Genomic DNA, 18552 nt, shown 5'->3' with positions numbered 1-18552 from the left:
AACAACTAAATCTGTCTTTGCACTGCAGAGGTGGCACAGAAACTGCATAAATAATGTTGAGATTAATGTTTTAAAAATACAATTTTGTGGACATTTGTATTAATTCTGTAGTGACATTTTTGACAATTACTCATTCATTTCTGACCCGGCACAACAGTAACAAAAGAAATCAAATTAGACTTAAGTTATTGACTGCATTTGAAGCAGGACGTTTTACATCCAATCACATTAATGATGTTAACACATAATTCTGACAATTTAGTGCAGTTGTGGTCTTGACTGGTCTTAAAATCCCGAGTCGTCTTAGTTTAAGACTGAGACTGAGTACAAATGCCGTCGAGACCTTCAAAAAATTCTCGAGAGCAGAAACACTAGAGTACAGTATGTGTTGCATTCCAAACACATCCAATGATACAGTGAGGTCTATTACCATTGACTGATGGGTCGGAGGTGCAGGGTCATGATCGGGGTCAGATTCTTCGTTCATGATGGGACTATGTGACCTGCTGACCTCTCTCCTGCCCAACATCACCATCCCGGGCAGTTGATTCATCTTCACCTGCCGAGACTTATTAGTGCCCTTCTTCAGAGACAGACCCCTACTGGAGGAACTCTGAACTGCAATGAGGAAAATCTAAGAGTCAGCTGACCTTTATCACAAAATAATTGCCAACATGGTGATTAGGACCCCAAAATGAATCAATACAATTCAATTGTGATGAAAAGAAATAAACTGCAGAAGAGTGAGAGACAAAAAACTAATTAACAAAAGGGAACCAAATATATTTTAGCATTATTAATATCTGTATATTTTTATATATATTATGTTAATATTAAATTATTAAAAACATACAAATATATTATATTATAACATATATTAAGCTGCCCATTATTACAGAATAAATGTCGATATGTTGATCAGGACCTCAAAAATACTGATCTGAAAATGTGATAAGAAAGAAACTGCTAAATAGTGAGAGATTTGACAACGGGCAAAAAAAAAAAAAAAAAAAGTTTAGTGTCATTAATATCCATCTATTAATTATATTAGTGTATTACATCAAATAACACTATATATATATATATATATATCATTCAAAAATATTTGAGTGCAGACAACAGCAACTGACCAATCAGAGTCAAGTATTTCAGAAGCCACTTATTATATGTAAACTTTAGTGTTGGGGATTATGTATGGGAATTATTTTTAAAAGTGTTTCTTGAAATGTTACATTATTGTGTTATCACTATTTTTAGGAAACTAATGTTGTAGTTACTTTTGCATTACTTTATTAAAGTGTTGCATTACTTAAGCCATTAAATAAATGTAAGGGAGTGCAAAAAAATATAAAAATATCAGTTGTTGGACATTAAATGCAGGATTTAACTCATTCACATTGTATATAATGGATGCAAGAATAGAAGAACTAAAAGTGAAGCCCCAATTCAATTAATAAAAAATCTAATCTAATCTCTAAAATCTAATATTCTGAATACATTATTGTGTGTACATTGTAATCCTCATGAAACTAATGACTGGATATGATTGCACCGGTATGGAGAAGCATCACACACCTCTAGGAGAAGCTTCAGCAGAGACTGAGAAATCATTCTGATTTCTGAAAGTTGTTTCCCGTGGGACGTTATGCTCAGAAACTCTCCGCTTCTTCTTAGGCTGCACATCACTCAGGTCATCCTCCAGCCAATCATCTGCCACATACTGCTCCTCTGGGACCAAAGCTGATCTGCTATTGGCCGACACCGCTGGCGTGCTGGTAAAGGCCGGCTCTGATAGGCTCTGAGTGAGGAGGCGGGATTTGGCACTGCCCAGGTTCTGCATGGCCTTCTGGTACTGCAGTCTGCCCGAGTCTGACTGCGGGGGCAACGCGGTCTCTCTGACGGCGTATACAGAGGGAAGATCCTGACTGGGTGGGAATTCCTGCGAGGATTGGGCCGCTGGGGAACGCGGTCTTGACCGAACAGGACGAAGAGGACTGAACGAGCAATCAGAGTCAGAATCACCCGAAGAACTGCTTTTGTTCTAAAGCAACACCAAAAAAAACCCCAAAAAACATGAGTTAAAGGACAGGTTGATGTCAGTCATCCAGATCTTGAGCATCATTGACAAATATCTTATCTTGTAAAATGTGTGGTCAGTACCACCCCTCTCTATACAGAGTACGCGTGATCGCGAATAGGAAAGTGAAAGTAAAAAGCGAGCACGCATTCAAAAGTGATTTCAATACCCCGCATATTGATAGTGGCTCCCTGATTCACGCAAATTATATACAATATAATCACACAACTATTATATATATATATATAACTGAAAGAGATCTCATATTTTTTCCCCATCACCATGTCCCTTTAGGGGCACCGTAGAGTCATTTCCTTTCCGAACATCGTATTCGGCTTCGGGCAAATCCCTAATGATTAGGATCTCAAAACAGAGAAATGGTTTAATTTAGGATTTAGGTAAAGTTTCACTGCAATAAAATGTATTTTGAAGTTGTAAATAAAATGTCGCTTGCCGTTTCTTTGTAACTATTTTTGAAATGTACTAGCAATTTGTGAAAATAGTTTTCAAAGTAAACCCTACACCAATGTTTTTTCTAGTGATGAAAAAATGCGTTTTAAAAAATATCTTTACACTTGGGTTTTCATAACCCAAATTCCCACTGTCTTTAACCAATATAATAGACTATAAAATTATTATTGTGATTATTATTATTTTTTATTTAACAATAATAAATACATTGTAATTAACACTATTTCACTTATTACAATAAAATGATTATTACTCTAATTTTTATTATAAAATCACAATAACAATATTTATGTCTTAATTTTTTCATTTTCAAACGGTAACCCATCGATCTTTTATTTTGATAGGTGGCAGGCTATTTTTACATCTTTTACATCTTACTGAGCATTCCAATATGCAAATATTTTCATAACAACATGAGCCGCCTGAAATTAAGAAAGTGATCAGAATGATTGATATTGAAAATGGTAATGGTTTACGGTTTGTATGTCTGCAGTGTTTTGGTTTCTCCTTTTGAATGACAAATATGCACTCACCTAAAGGATTATTAGGAACACCATACTAATACTGTGTTTGACCCCCTTTCGCCTTCAGAACTGCCTTAATTCTACGTGGCATTGATTCAACAAGGTGCTGAAAGCATTCTTTAGCATTCTGATATAGGATAGCATCTTGCAGTTGATGGAGATTTGTGGGATGCACATCCAGGGCACGAAGATGCTCTATTGGGTTGAGATCTGGTGACTGGGGGCCATTTTAGTACAGTGAACTCATTGTCATGTTCAAGAAACCAATTTGAAATGATTCGAGCTTTGTGACATGGTGCATTATCCTGCTGGAAGTAGCCATCAGAGGATGGGTACATGGTGGCCATAAAGGGATGGACATGGTCAGAAACTGCTCAGGTAGGCCGTGGCATTTAAACGATGCCCAATTGGCACTAAGGGGCCTAAAGTGTGCCAAGAAAACATCCCCCACACCATTACACCACCACCACTAGCCTGCACAGTGGTAACAAGGCATGATGGATCCATGTTCTCATTCTGTTCAAGCCAAATTCTGACTCTACCATCTGAATGTCTCAACAGAAATCGAGACTCATCAGACCAGGCAACATTTTTCCAGTCTTCAACTGTCCAATTTTGGTGAGCTCTTGCAAATTGTAGCCTCCTTTTCCTATTTGTAGTGGAGATGAGTGGTACCCGGTGGGGTCTTCTGCTGTTGTAGCCCATCCGCCTCAAGGTTGTGCGTGTTGTGGCTTCACAAATGCTTTTCTGCATACCTCGGTTGTAACGAGTGGTTATTTCAGTCAAAGTTGCTCTTCTATCAGCTTGAATCAGTCGGCCCATTCTCCTCTGACCTCTAGCATCAACAAGGCATTTTCGCCCACAGGACTGCCGCATACTGGATGTTTTTGCCTTTTCACACCATTCTTTGTAAACCCTAGAAATGGTTGTGCGTGAAAATCCCAGAAACTGAGCAGATTGTGAAATACTCAGACCGCCCCGTCTGGCACCAACAACCATGCCACGCTCAAAATTGCTTAAATCACCTTTCTTTCCCATTCTGACATTCAGTTTGGAGTTCAGGAGATTGTCTTGACCAGGACCACACCCCTAAATGCATTGAAGCAACTGCCATGTGATTGGTTGATTAGATAATTGCATCAATGAGAAATTCAACAGGTGTTCCTAATAATCCTTTAGGTGAGTGTAGACGATTGATACCAGCTAATATAGACAGTTATTTCCTTGAACACAGGCGCAAAACACACATGCTAGTTGACAGTCAGCAGTAGTCTTAAATATTTTCAAGCGCAGTTCTTTGGCCCAGATGAAGCCGACGCAAGGCGACAACAGTCAGCATTCATCACCGCTAGTTCTTTGACGTCGGCTTGTTGTGTCACGGCCTTTGGGTTTTGGGTCACAATTTACAGTAAATAAGCAGAGCCATTTTGAAATGATTGAACTGTGTTTAAGTGTTAAAGGCTTGCTTCATTAAAATCAGTAGTGCATATATTGATTTAAATAGCAGCCAGCGCCCAAGTCATATCACGATATCGATTTTATTTTGATATATTTTGCAGCCTTAGGAAAAACTGTTCAGAAAAGCAACTTTACCCCATACAGAACATCTACTTCCATCCCTCGTGGCCGGCGGGCTGAACCGGAGGTGCCCCTGCGTCTGGGACCCGAGTCTTTTGGAGTAGGGACAGTCGGAGCGGGACGTGGAAGGATGTGCTGGGGTGACGGCGGGGACTCCTGCAACAGTGCTTCTGAATACTCTGCATCAAACAGCTGACTGTCCTGAAGCTCCTTCTGCTGCCGTGAAGCCGTCGATATAACTGAGACTACAGCAGAATAAGAAAATGATTTTTAAGTACTGCTGCGATTTCCTTTTTGAAGTACCAACACTTCCAATTCATCTTCCTTAAATCAAGTGCTCTTGAACTTTCTGTCAATCTAATTTAGGTCAATAAATCAAGCACTGTAGTGAATTTTAAATAAAAGCTTATTTAATTTCAGTAATTTCATGTATGCCTCATTTGTTATTATTAAACGGGTCATGACATGGATTTCATTATTTTAATATGTTCCTTGAGGAACATATTAAAACATATATATATATATATATATATAATGTTCCTTTATATATATATAAACGATTATTTTCATCCTTCATTCTGACCCTCTGTCTGAATTGATGCAGTTTTTAGGGACATAAACATTATTCATATAAAACCAGAATTAACAGACAAAGCATTATGAAATCATTTACTTACAGTTTGTAACGCAGCTGCATTCAGATCCAATACAGTTGTCAACAAATGTTTCTTTGGGAACTCTCTTTATTACACTCTGCCTCCCTGACTAAACAAAATGCTCAGAGCAAACATTTAATCCTCCGGCATGATCCGGGACGCCATTAAAATAAACCACTTGTGTCCGATGCTGGGACCCTTCTGAAGTCTCTAGAGACGCAAATGAGGTGTTTAAACTGGACGAGTCAAAGCAAACGTTCTTTCACTCTTCCATTTGTCCTGTTCTCGGCAGACTCACGTGTGTAGAGTACGCCAGAAACAACAGCAACTGTTGTAAGTGTAGACACAAAGTGTAGAAAGCGTCACTGATTATAATGGGTTCTATTTGCTTTCGACTCAACGCTCACATCCAGAGTAGGCAAATGTCAGCCGTTAAGCGGGCCTATGGTGCGGTGATGTATAACTATTAGTTGATGTCTTGCTCTGGAGGCAGTCACATGTGTTTAACTATGTGACGTCACAGATCCCGCAATATCAAAACAGGCCGTTTTTGGAGCTTGATTAAATAAATGCTTTGTTTTAGGGTTTCATTGCTCAAAATGTCCTCATTATAAACAAAATAATTGATTAATCGAAATGAAACCGCACGCGATTTGGCAAAGGCTGCGATTATCTTTATGTGCAGCTTGTCAGTAACGTACAGCTCTGTGATCCGTTGTAAATGCTTCTCCATTTGAAAGCACTGGGAGTTTGAGTTACTTATAACGTGCATTTGAAAAAGCTGCGCATAAAATAATCGCAGCCTTTGCCAAATCGCATGCGGTTTCATTTCGATTAATCAATTACTATGTTTATAATGAGGACATTTTGAGCTATGAAACCAGCAAGATGTTTTAATGCTACAAAGATCAAGGCAAATATGATTTCTCATGTCATGACCCCTTTAAAACACATTATGCATAGAATCAGCTATAAATCATCGGTAAGCCATTCAAAAAAAAAACCTAGGTTGCATAATACATGAGTATCTTTGATCTCCTCACCGTCTCCTGACAGTGCTCTCTTGATGAGTTTCTCAGTCTCCAAACAATCCTGCTTTGTCTCTTGGTCCAGCTGTCGGCTGTAAGTCTTAAACCACTGACGGAGAGTGTCCAGAGGAGTAAGTCCCTATACATAAATAAATATGTACATAAGACAAATGTGGACAGAATCAGCAAAGACAGATGATGAATCAATCGGTTTTGTTCCTGAAAGGAGGATGAAAATACTAGTGTAAGTAGCCTTATATATGCTCAAAAAGCATTTAATTGATCATATACAGTAAAAACAGTAATTCTATGACACATTTAAATAACAGTTTTCTATTTGAATATATTTTAAAATGTAATTTCTTCCCGTGATGGCAAAAACTGAATTTTCAGCATCATTACTCCAGTCTTCAGTGTCACATGATCCTTCAGAAATCATTCTAAAATGCAGATTTTCTGCTCAAGAAACATTTCTTATTATTATCAATGATGAAAACAGTTGTGCTGCTTAATATTTCTGTGGAAACCATAATAAAAAAAATCAGGATTCTTTGATAAAGAGAAAGTTTAAAAGAACAGCACTTATTTGAAATAGAAATCTTTTGTAATCTTTATTGTTACTTTTGACCAATTTAATGCATCTTTTCTAAATAAAAGTTTTTAAAAAGCTAAACAAGAAAGTATATATAATATATTTACCATATTTATATAAATGCTTGCAATTTGAAATGTTTCACATTTGTGTCTATTTGTTAATAGTCAACATTCAGAAAGGTCCATTCGTGTTTTCCTGACCTTGCCATTGCGAACAGTGACTGACGCCCCTTTCTGCACCAGCAGTCGTGCTACATGGAAGTGGCCGCAGTTCAGCGTGTCATGCAGGGGTGTGACACCATCACAGTCTCGACCCCCGGGGTCATTTATATTTGCTCCACGGTCCAGCAGCAAAGCTACAATCTCTGAAAAAATTTTTTTTTTTAGATTTCAGTCTCTCTGATGAGCTATATAACTATTATGAATGTAAACCTGCAGAATACAGTACCTTGATGACCGTAGTTACAGGCTTCATGCAGAGGAGTCCACCCGCAGTAATCCCTCAAGTTAACAGGGTGACCCTGTCAGAGAACAACAAACAAACATAACAGAGAATGGTCCATTTTATCCATCATCAAATACTTCCTCAAGAAGGTCAAAGCCATTTCACTCTTAAAAAGTGAAGTACCAACACTGCAAAAAGCCAAACCCACCTGATCAATCAAACACTGAACCTGCTTTACGTTTCCCTCTATACAGGCCCTGTGGAGAACCGTCTCGCCCTTCTCATTCCTTCGGTTCCACTGCACAAGCAACACAGAACAAGATGAACAAACAATAAAACACACGAGGATGAAGCACACCATAAACCACAGTCTGTCAGATCTCACCCTCTGCGTCTTCCTCCTGCCCGTGACCATCTTATCATAACCCTCCAGATCATCATCTGCACAAACAGATTATTCACTCACTCAGATATAAATGAACATCCTGATTTATATTTTGCATCATTTAAAAAAAAAACAAAAAAAAAAAACACATTGCACATTTTGTTAATTGAACATAAAACATAGTAAGAATTACAAAGTAAATATTGGGTCCAATAATGTGATACCATGGTACATTGATATATAATATGGCACATATCATGATATTTATGCCAAGGTACTTCAATGGTCTTGCCTGTGATATATGTAAAATCAAGTAACTGTATATGCATAGAAAGTTAACATATCAAAATGGTATTACCATCTGATGCCATCACTGTACTATGGTAGCACTCAGTGTTGTTATTGTTAACAAAACAAACTATTAAAAATTGATTTTGCTAATAAAAGAAAAGCTGAAATAAAATAAAATATAAAAATTAGACTTAAAAAACATCAACGAAAATCAGAAATGTTGCCTTGGCCACAAACTTCAATAAAATGTCAAGTACTAAAATTACTAAAACTCAAATAAATAAAATAAAGCTAAATAGAAATATTAAAAAGCTAATGAAAATGACAAAAACACCCATCAAAATGAGTCAAATTAAAATTAAAAATTATTATACTGTATAAAAATCAAAGCCAACTCAAAATATTAATAAATACTATAATAGTATATAAAATACTTCATTAAGACTGATACCTCTACAGTACTCTATGTATCTTATCTGCATTGCAATAAACCTCATAAAATTCATTGTTGGTAGGTATTAGATTCTATAAACCTCTGTGTGTTATGCGTGTATTACCGGAGTCAGAGTATTGAATGTCACTGTCCTCCAGTGGTTCACTATTCTCCACCTCGTCGTCTTCATCCTCCTCTTCACTATCTTCCAGTCTCAGGCCGTCCCGCTCACACAGCTCCATCAGCCGGCCCTCTGTGTCGTCACACTGCGAGGAACCGCAGCGCCGCTGGGCCTGAACCCACGCTCTCAAAACACGCCTCTGGAATCACATCACAGATGGAATTACATCTCTCTTATCCAAAGTGACATTTCATATTTGATGAAAGGTTCAGTAACGGAGTTAAGTGTCTTCCTCAAGGGCACTATGGTTAGAATTCATGAACCGACCCTTCTGGGGTTCGAACCTCCAACTTTGGCTCAGCAGTCCAGAGTAATCTGTTCATCTCGGATTTATGAATGCAATTGTCTGCAGTCACTGGACACGTACAAAAGAATATCCTACATCGTAAAGCATTTAATCCTACATTTCAAACTTTGGTGCACTATATCCAACTCACTATTTCATATTAATGCCAGATTCCAGTGCATATGATATGTAAAATTAGCTTTATCTGGTCTTTATTTGAGAGAATGTGATTCCCAGGGCACATAGACGATACTCAACCAGAATGTGTTTTTTGCCGCCACGGGTACCGCCAACAGTCAACCATGCCATGGAGATACTATCAATACGATTTTTAAAAATCACAATCACATAACCAAATCTAGTAATCAAAAGCAGTGTTTGTTACTTTCTTTTTACTCAAACACTTATTTATTTATTTATTAATTTGTGAACAAAAATATTTTTAATAGGTTTACAGAACAGAATCAAAGAGTTAAAGAATAAATGTTTTTTTAATTGTATTTTTAAATAAATTATAATAAATGAATGTATATATTTAAATAAATGCACTTAAAAAACACTTTTAACACTTTACAATAAAGTTCCATTAGTTATTAACAATACAATTATTTCTAATGCATTTATTTAGTTACATTTTAACATTTACAAATACGTAATTAAAATCAAAAGTTGTTTAACAGACCTGAGCTAACATTAACTAACAATGAACAGTTGTATTTTTATTATTGTTAACAAAGATTAATAAATACTGTAGCAAATGTATTGCTTAGTGTTAGTTAATGCATTAACTAGCATAAACTAATAGGACCCTATTGTAAAGTAGTAGCAAAAATAAATAAAAATGTAAAAGTAAACAAACATAAATTACTATTTTTAATGTTTTTGAAAGAAGAGTCTTATGCTCATCAAGCCTGCATGTATTTGATAAAAAAAAATATAGAAAAATACTATTACAATTTAAAATAATGGTTTTCTATTTTAATATACTTTAAATTATAATTTATTCCTGTGATGCAAAGCTGAATTTACAGCACCGTTACTCCAGTCTTCAGTGTCACATGATCCTTCAGAAATGTGGAATGTGCTGATTTGATAGTTATCAATGTTGGAAACAGTTGTGCTTCTTAATATTTTGTATTAGCTATTAGCCAGGACCACTGACAAACTAAACATTTTCAGAAAGTACACCTCTTCATGAAATCATGAAAACAGTGCGTCTCCTGCTCATGAAACCAGTGTGTGAACAAGTTATTTGAACAAACCTGTAGTTTGTTTAGTCCTGATCTCTCAGCACAGCTCAGAGCAGCACTAAAACTTTGATCAATGCTCTCCATTGGCTGTCCGATCTCCTCCTGACAACTAGTTATATTTAACCATGTCTCACACTCCTGAAAAACACAATAACAAGATAAACATATTGAAAAGTGAGGATGTTTGTGCAAAGTCACTCTCAGGATGACGTACAAAACAGATTTTTCACGAAACTCTAAGTGTCTGGTAGTTAATTAGTAGGCAACTTAGCAGTTTGTGAGGAGTTCCTCATCTGTGGGGATGTTACCTCTTTAGGGTTGCCCTGCCTCAGCTTTAACTCTTGTCTGTAATGTTCCACGGCCTTGTGGTGCAGTCGCAAATCTGTGTATGTGGCCGCCAGCGACACGTAAATGACGGCTAACTCACGATCAGGCTTCCCTAAAGTCTCTGCACACGCCAGCTAATACACAAACACATGAAGAACTTTAAATACAGGTTATAGTCATATACTGAAAATTCATAAATACATTCAATTACTGTAAAAGCAAATAAAACATTTCATTTCAACTATAAAGAAACTGCTATATTAGAGTGCCCCTATTAAGCCTTTTCGGATATTCCCTTTCATGCAGTGTGTAATATAGCAGTTTGTGAATGTAAAGTGTTGGCAAAGTTTTAAAGATCAAAGTGCACGATAAATGGAGTAATTGTCTCCCAAAATAAAGAAGCGATTCTAAACCGCCTGAAACGAGTCGTGCGTAAATCCAGTCTCGCTCCCTGCACAAAACCTACGTAGATTTGTAACACATTTGCATAATGCCAGCCTATGGTCTTCATTGGCTCCCCCTGAACAACATTTACTCTGACCCGCCCACAAACACTATAGATACAGACGGTTGGTCTGGGAACGCCCCCGGGAACGCCCCGTCACGTGATGTGAATTTACCCCGTGGGGGAAAACATTGCCTTGGCGCTCATTGAAATACACGCGACAATCATGCAGAAGAGTTGTTGTGTCGTTTTCTGTACTGCCAATATAAACAAAAATTATAAATTGAAGTTCTACAAACAACAAACACGTTGGTAAAAAAGGTGTTTGTAATTTTTGAGATTATTGTCTGAGTAGATCCCTGTGTGATATAGTAGTGGGTGTTAAACTCACAAAAAAAAACAGATTTGTCTACTTCCTTTACGAAAAATAACTTTAGTAATCCTATAAGATTTGTATTATAATACTTAATAATTCCTATAAGATTTGTATTATTCTGTGATGTTCTGTAATACTAGTACTTCTATAGTTTGTCCCAAAATACTATAGTATTCCTATAGGATTACTATAATATTTTATCCTAAAATACTACAAGATTCCAATGGTTGTTTTTCATAAGGGATGTCTCATTCATATTAGCGTTATCAGCTGAAGATTGGCTTGATAGGCCAATCGCTGTAGCCGAACCTGTCAGCTCAGTCCCTCTGCAACTTCATACTACTGACTGATCACGTTTTACAAACGCATTATAGTTTGGAGTGAAGCATACGTACAATTGGTAAGTGACAAGGTTTTATGGAGTTATAGTGTGCAACATATGATTGAGTTATAGGCTAATGTTACCGATAAGTTAGCTACCGCGATGTCTTACCTGGAGATTCAACCAGATAGATAACAGAATGTATCTGGAAACGACACCTCCGGCCATTTGGTTGAGGTCATTGACCCAGTTTTTAATTAATAAGGGCAATCATATCGGTCGGCAGGCGTCAATGCCTTGCAATAAGACATTTTTGTCATTCAAATACACACAACGTTCGCGGTGTTTTCCCCCACGCCGACCACGCCCCCCAACTATGACTAGTTGCCGACTGTATGTATAGTTGTAGCTGAGGCCTGGAAGAGTTTGGTTTGTGTTGTCGACTTTACATGCACTTCTAAAGAATGAGGACTCACGCTGGAATTGATACAGTAAAACCGACACCATCATTACTGTTCATATCACTGCGTAACAACAAGTGCTGAGGAAGATCCGGAGCTGGAATTCGGATATATATGGCCGTTTTGTTTTCAACACGCGCTGTAAGCGGTAGACCAATCACAACAGACTGGGAATTCTGACCAATCAGAGCAGAGTAGCTCTCGGAGAGGTGAGGATCCTTTGATCGAACCGTTTCAGACACTGTGAGAAAAGCGGTGATGCTGCAATGTATATTTTTGACCGTGGATGCATGTAAATATTGTAGGAGACCTTCAAAACTAAATTTGGAGCCTATAAAATAGCATAAAGGGGGCACTTTAATTGTTTTTGGGTGTATTGTACATATTCTTACTTGTGTTTGATAAGCTTCCAGAGCTTTGTTATAGCAGCCCACTTTACAGTAAAGATCTCCCAACTGCTCTGACAGATCCATGGCCTCATGGGAAAACTTATCCGTCACTTCTGCTGCCGTCTGCTCCAGCTGACAGCCCCGGATCGCTGCATCAGACACATATTCAGTCAAACGCTATGCTAATACTGTCATGAGAAGCCACAGAGCTTTAACTTAGCATCGTCTAACTGAAAAATCAGCATTCAGCCATAAGCTGTGCAGCTTTAAGAGACAAACCGCTGTTAGATCTCTTGATCTGGCTTAATCTCACCATGTTTGAAATCTTTCTTGACGGCCTCACGTTCAGAAGGCTGCTGGGAGCCCAGACAGAACGCTTTCTTTAGAGAACGCCGCGCCGCCGCAAAGTCACCAAGATGAAGCAATATCTGAAAAGGTGCACAGCAAAAAATAAATATACCTGTCAAAAATCATTAGAAGGGACAGGAAATAACAAACCATGCAGGTACATGTTGATCACATTGCTGTTTGGAGATTATCCAATGGGATTAGTATGGGATCATCACCTTGCCGATACTGTGGAAGCACTCGCTCTCACAGAACTTGTCCTTCATTTTGCGGGCACATTCTTTAGACTGCTCAAAACAGCGCATGGCGCGCGAGTGCTGCCCGTTTCGGAAGTGAATGCTGCCCAGGTTGAAGTTGGCACGATACAGATCCTCTAGGAGGTTGTTTTTCCTAGAAGAAAAGACGTCAGATATCCACAAAATGGTTTTGTACCAAGACGGACGTAATGAGTTCTCTCTCTCAACTACAATATTTTGTTAAGTGGTGAAACTCAGTATTGTATTCATTTGAAAAAAAATAATAATAAAAAGTTTTATAACATTCTTAGCCTAAAAAACAAGGTTTCCCTTTAAATATTTACATGCAACATTATAAGTCACCCGGTAGTCAGTAATTATATATTTTAAACTCATCTTTGATCACCAAAATGACATATTTAAACGTTTTTTACTGTGAAAAAAAATTCTTCCTCATGCCTTTAAATAGCTTGAATTTAACTCTACACCCGTGCTTCATTTAGTATACGCATATCTATGAATATGCTAATTAGCCCCGCCTCCACTCACTCACTCACTCCAGCTCAGAGGTACACTCGCTGCACAATGGTCTCGCTCTTTATACAACGTCGGACACAACGGTAATTAATATGATTAGCCTTTTGCTTGACTACGTTATCAAACAGCTAATAATGTTTTGCTAATGTTACACAAACCATGTTCCCGTACGCCATCTCAGAGTTTCACTGCCTTCTAAAAATGAGTATCCTTAGAAACGCTTTGAACAACTCAGAACATCAGTGGAGAAAGGCATATAGTTCACCAAAACATCGTAATATACATCATTGCTAAATCTACCCGATTTTTCATATCAACAGAAAAATATCCTATAACCTGGGATAACATCTCTCTAGACTCCCCTGCTAGATCGCGGTTAATGATATGCTAAAGCCCGCCGGCACGTTGACGTGATTGGTTACAAGGTAGTTTGTGACGTCAGAAACACTGATGATTTCAAACTGCGTTTTTGAGACTGTCTTTGCAGTTTTAAAGAGAAAATACTCAGCAATGGTGCTTTATGAATTTGCACATGGTTTGTCTTAAAGCATATTAAAAAACACCACATAGACATATAAACAACATTAAAAGCTTGATTTTCCCTTTAAAATAACTTTTTATTTTTATTTTTTATAAACGCTAAATTTAAATTATTTTGAGATTCAGTGATTTGACAAACACAACATTTCATCATACAACTTGTTACTTAGTTTGTTTGTTGGTTTATAATTTAACGCCATGCCAGCTACCATGGCTTTTTCATGGGAAGAAACCGGTTAAATTGTAGCAACAACAAAAAAAGCATTTATCTTCACAAAAAAAATAATCTAAAACTAAATCTGTTGTTGCTTAGTAAAAAGAGAGAATTGGTAAAGCTTCTGAAATAAAATGAACAACATTTATTTGAAATTTTGTAACATTATAAATGTCTTTACTTTTGATCAATTTAGTGTTCTTGCTGAATAAAAGTATTTTGTGTATCACGGTTTCCATAAAAAAACCACAAAGCATTGATAATAATAATAATAAATGTTTCTTGAGCAGCAAATCAGCATATTAGAATGATTTCTGAAGGATCATGTGACACTGAAGACTGGAGTAATGATGCTGAAAATTCAGCTTTGCATCACAGGAATAAATTACATTTTAATATACTCAAATAGAAAACAGTTATTTTAAATTGTAATAATATTTCACAATCCTACTTTTTTTTTTTTTTTACTGTTTTTTAAAATAAATGCAGCTTTACTGATCATAAGAGACTTCTTTCAAAAACATAAAAAAATATTAACTTTAATATTTCCAAACCTTTTAATTCGTTTATAGACAAAAGTTTTCTTACTCTGCGATGTAGATGCTCTGTCGTATGAGGTCACTGCAGCGTTGCGGTTCCTTCATGCCATCATACACACATCCCAGATTCAGCAGGAGACGGGCCTTCATCTCACTGAGCTCTCGCGACGACACTGTACCTGCAGAAACACAGACAAAAACATCAAACGCATGGACAAAAACAACAGGTTATACAGTATACATGCAATGTTTTCTTTTTTAGGAAACTATCTACACAGATTATCACATTTCTAGTAGTATGTCATTCTGAGCAGGTTAACCATGTCATTTTAAATGTATAAAATCATGATTTAACCTTCTAGGCGCTCATCTACAATGGCCAAACTCTTCATGAACGCATCTTCAGCATGCTTCAAGCTGTCCCGTGAATGGTCCGAGTCAAAGAGGAAGAGGTATGTTCTTCCAATAGTGGCCAGTGCCCTCTGCTCCTCTGCTGCATCATGCACAGATCGAGCCAGATTCAGATGAAGCCTCTGGTGCTGTGAGAGAGAGAGAGAGAGAGAGAGAGAGAGAGAGAGAGAGAGAGAGAGAGAGAGAGAGAGTGTGAGAGAGTGTGAGAGAGAGAGAGAGAGAGAGAGAGAGAGAGAGAGAGAGAGAGAGAGAGAGAGAGAGAGAGAGAGAGAGAGAGAGAGAGAGAGAGAGAGAGAGAGAGAGATGTGTGAGTGACTGCACTTAATGCACTGACTTCCCTTCTAGCTAGTATGTATTTGCAAACCTTCAGAGCAGCTTCAATGTTCCCCAGTTCTGCATAGCACTCTCCAATCTTCCTATTGGCTACAGCAGATCCAATCACATCATGCAAAATCTCAGACAGCGCCAATTCCTGCCGATGCTCCTCAATAGCAGCTCGATAGTCACCTAGAAGAAACATGTGCCAGACTGATCATCACATAATACATTCATTCAACGAACATCTGTCGAAATAATGGTCATCATAATCATGATGATGACAGCTCAACCTTCTATGGTTCAAACCATACAGCTTTGAGTCCAGACTAAGCCACTTTTATTATAATTTTCATAATTCATAATTTTCTTCATTGTCTGTTTTACCTGTTTTAGCGTAAACTTCCCCCAGCTGATTGCACAGACTGGCTTCCTCTTTCAGGTTATTGCTGCTCTGGGCTTTACTCTTGGCCTTCTGTAGTACTGCAAACACATGAAATGAATAATGATAGTTTATTATAAGCATTCTGTATTATAGGCATGTGTGTACTGTGTATGTGTAATAACAGTCTATACTAGATCATAATTTAAGTTTAATTCATAAGTTTAAATAAATAACTAAATATACATGTGTGTGTGTGTGTGTATATATGCATCTTGTATTATATATCATATATTAAACTAACATACTAAACCGTAATTATTCAAATAAACAAATACATAATAAATAACTATATATTATAGTAAATTTATATACATGCACGCACAAACACACACACACAAATATATAAAATATAAGTCATTACATTAAAGAAATATATGTATAAATTGTATATATACATAACGTTACACATTTCTAACTGACATGTAGGCTACATATGTAAACAAACAAAAAAGCAAACTAATAAATACGTGGATGGTGTGGTTTACATTAAAATACAAATTTACAAATTTTTATTCTTACATATGACAATAAATCACAGATCTTAAAACAATGGACAGAAAATATATTATTGATGATTTTAAAGGTAATAACTTACGCTTGATTTCTTTTGTAAGGTTAGACGTCATCCTGTCCATTTACCAGGACCTCACAGCGGATTACTACAAACTTACGCGCATCTAATGAATAACCAACACTACCCGCGCGCGAACAGCTGTAATACTATAAACCACGTCCTCATTGATTGCTTTAAATCGGGTATAAAGCAGATCAATACTTATGATCGTCTATTTTCATTAATGTGTTGATTCTTTCAAAGCGGCGCGCCAAAGTTCACGGTAAGGAAACATTGAGAGACGCTGATTGGCTACTGCAAGTGACGTCAGGAGTCTCCCACAATTCTCTTTCTGAAAATGTCCATACCGAGAGGCCATCTTGATAAGGACATTGTCATTCTTTTTTTTTCAGTTAAATGTTTATTAAAAAGCCATTTATGGCGATGAATTACTCGTATAAGGTAAGAAATCTGTTCTTTCCTTTTATTTTGATTACAAGTAGTTTCAACAATATTTATTGAATATTATGAAATACTTAAACCAAGTTTATTTGAGAGTAACAGGTTTATCAATTGATGGGACTAAAGTGTCGATACTCATGTATTTCATTTTCCTTCTTCTTAAAAGTGTTTTTATGATTATAAAATCATGTTTTTTAAGCTTATAGTTTTGGGGTTAAATTTGGGGGAAACATTATTTATATTAAACGTATTTAAATTACAAATAAAATTACACAGGGCTTGCGAAATTATACCAGTTCTAGGCCTAACGTTACAAGTACAATAGTGTTCAAAGGTGATGTCCGGAGGGAATATTTGCACAATATTGGCTTTTAATGACACTTCAGGCTCTATTAAATAATCAAAATATGAGGAGTATGTTATTGGGAAGAAGAATACACTAAACTTAAGGTTAAGGTATTAAAATGACAAAATTATTTGACAAGAAAGGCTAACAGCATAAATATGGGTTTTATTGAATTATGCAAAAAAGGCATAGAAAAACAAAAAGCTCACAGTGGGGGGAAGCATTGACTACAATATAGTTGGCTGGCCAGCATCACACGCATCACACACATCACCAGCGTCGGCCAATAGTGAGCCTACGTTCTGACGCACAACACAGAAGCGCTGCGCTGTTACACTACATGAACTTACTCAGAGGCCCACACAGAAGAAAATGAATAGTTGAATAAAGACTATTTTAACAATGTTTTTACTAACTTTCTGGGCCGGCAAGTTTCAATTACAATAGAAGCCTATGGAGGAGTGAGACAGCTCTCAGATTTAATCAAACATATCTTAATTTGTGTTCCGAAGATGAACGAAAGTGTTACGGGGTTGGAACAACATGAGGGTGAGTATTTACTGACAGAATTTTTTTGGGTGAACTAACCCTTTAAGTTCTTCCCAAAGTTGAGCTTCATTAAAAGACCTGCATGACTTATCACAATTCAGCTTTGTAATTTCCTAATAGGTTTTCAATGGCTTCAAGGCCAGGAGACTGAAGACTTCAAAATGCTGAGCATGGACACTTTCATTGCGTGCAGCTTTGTTTGAGATCGTTATAAAGTTGGAAAATACACATTTGATCTCCAATATTTGGTTAGATTACAATTAGATTTTAATATAGCTAATACCTCCCACATAGTGATTTATTGAATTATAGGCTGGGAATAATGAGAGCAAGATTGGTAAAACCATTTGGCCATAAATGACGTCCACTCAATTCGGTGTTTCATTGCCTCATAACAATGATACAATTTGAATGTGGAGTGTATACATTAGTTTTACACTCCAGGCACAACTTTACAACATGAATAGAAAATATTTAAAGCAGCAGACAATTTTCCTAGGACATCACTTTGTAAACAGTTACGAAAAATCATAACACA

The 18552-nt window shown here is 36.9% G+C and overlaps 1 protein-coding gene across 1 annotated transcript in view; it reads right to left on the bottom strand.

The window, feature by feature from the left end:
- tonsl (tonsoku-like, DNA repair protein) overlaps positions 1 to 16954 on the bottom strand; it is a 28361-nt gene extending 11407 nt beyond the window's left edge. Inside the window, exons 1-19 of the mRNA XM_056256061.1 lie at positions 16700 to 16954; positions 16047 to 16142; positions 15709 to 15851; positions 15289 to 15472; positions 14983 to 15112; positions 13086 to 13257; positions 12833 to 12947; positions 12523 to 12668; positions 10508 to 10660; positions 10212 to 10337; positions 8607 to 8802; positions 7759 to 7814; positions 7582 to 7671; positions 7377 to 7449; positions 7130 to 7293; positions 6350 to 6473; positions 4666 to 4895; positions 1576 to 2041; positions 431 to 618 (exon numbers count right to left, since the gene is read on the bottom strand). Coding sequence (XP_056112036.1) covers positions 431 to 618; positions 1576 to 2041; positions 4666 to 4895; positions 6350 to 6473; positions 7130 to 7293; positions 7377 to 7449; positions 7582 to 7671; positions 7759 to 7814; positions 8607 to 8802; positions 10212 to 10337; positions 10508 to 10660; positions 12523 to 12668; positions 12833 to 12947; positions 13086 to 13257; positions 14983 to 15112; positions 15289 to 15472; positions 15709 to 15851; positions 16047 to 16142; positions 16700 to 16739 — 2892 coding nt within the window. The 5' untranslated portion in view covers positions 16740 to 16954. The remainder of the gene's footprint in view (positions 1 to 430; positions 619 to 1575; positions 2042 to 4665; positions 4896 to 6349; positions 6474 to 7129; positions 7294 to 7376; positions 7450 to 7581; positions 7672 to 7758; positions 7815 to 8606; positions 8803 to 10211; positions 10338 to 10507; positions 10661 to 12522; positions 12669 to 12832; positions 12948 to 13085; positions 13258 to 14982; positions 15113 to 15288; positions 15473 to 15708; positions 15852 to 16046; positions 16143 to 16699) is intronic.
- Between the last annotated feature and the right edge of the window lie 1598 nt (positions 16955 to 18552).

The sequence above is a fragment of the Rhinichthys klamathensis genome, unplaced genomic scaffold (genome assembly GCF_029890125.1).
Source record: "Rhinichthys klamathensis goyatoka isolate OS25496 unplaced genomic scaffold, OSU_Roscu_1.1 h1tg000123l_1, whole genome shotgun sequence".
Lineage (NCBI taxonomy): Eukaryota > Metazoa > Chordata > Actinopteri > Cypriniformes > Leuciscidae > Rhinichthys > Rhinichthys klamathensis.
Note: the sequence above shows the minus strand (reverse complement) of the source record. Positions and strands in the feature narration are given on the sequence as shown.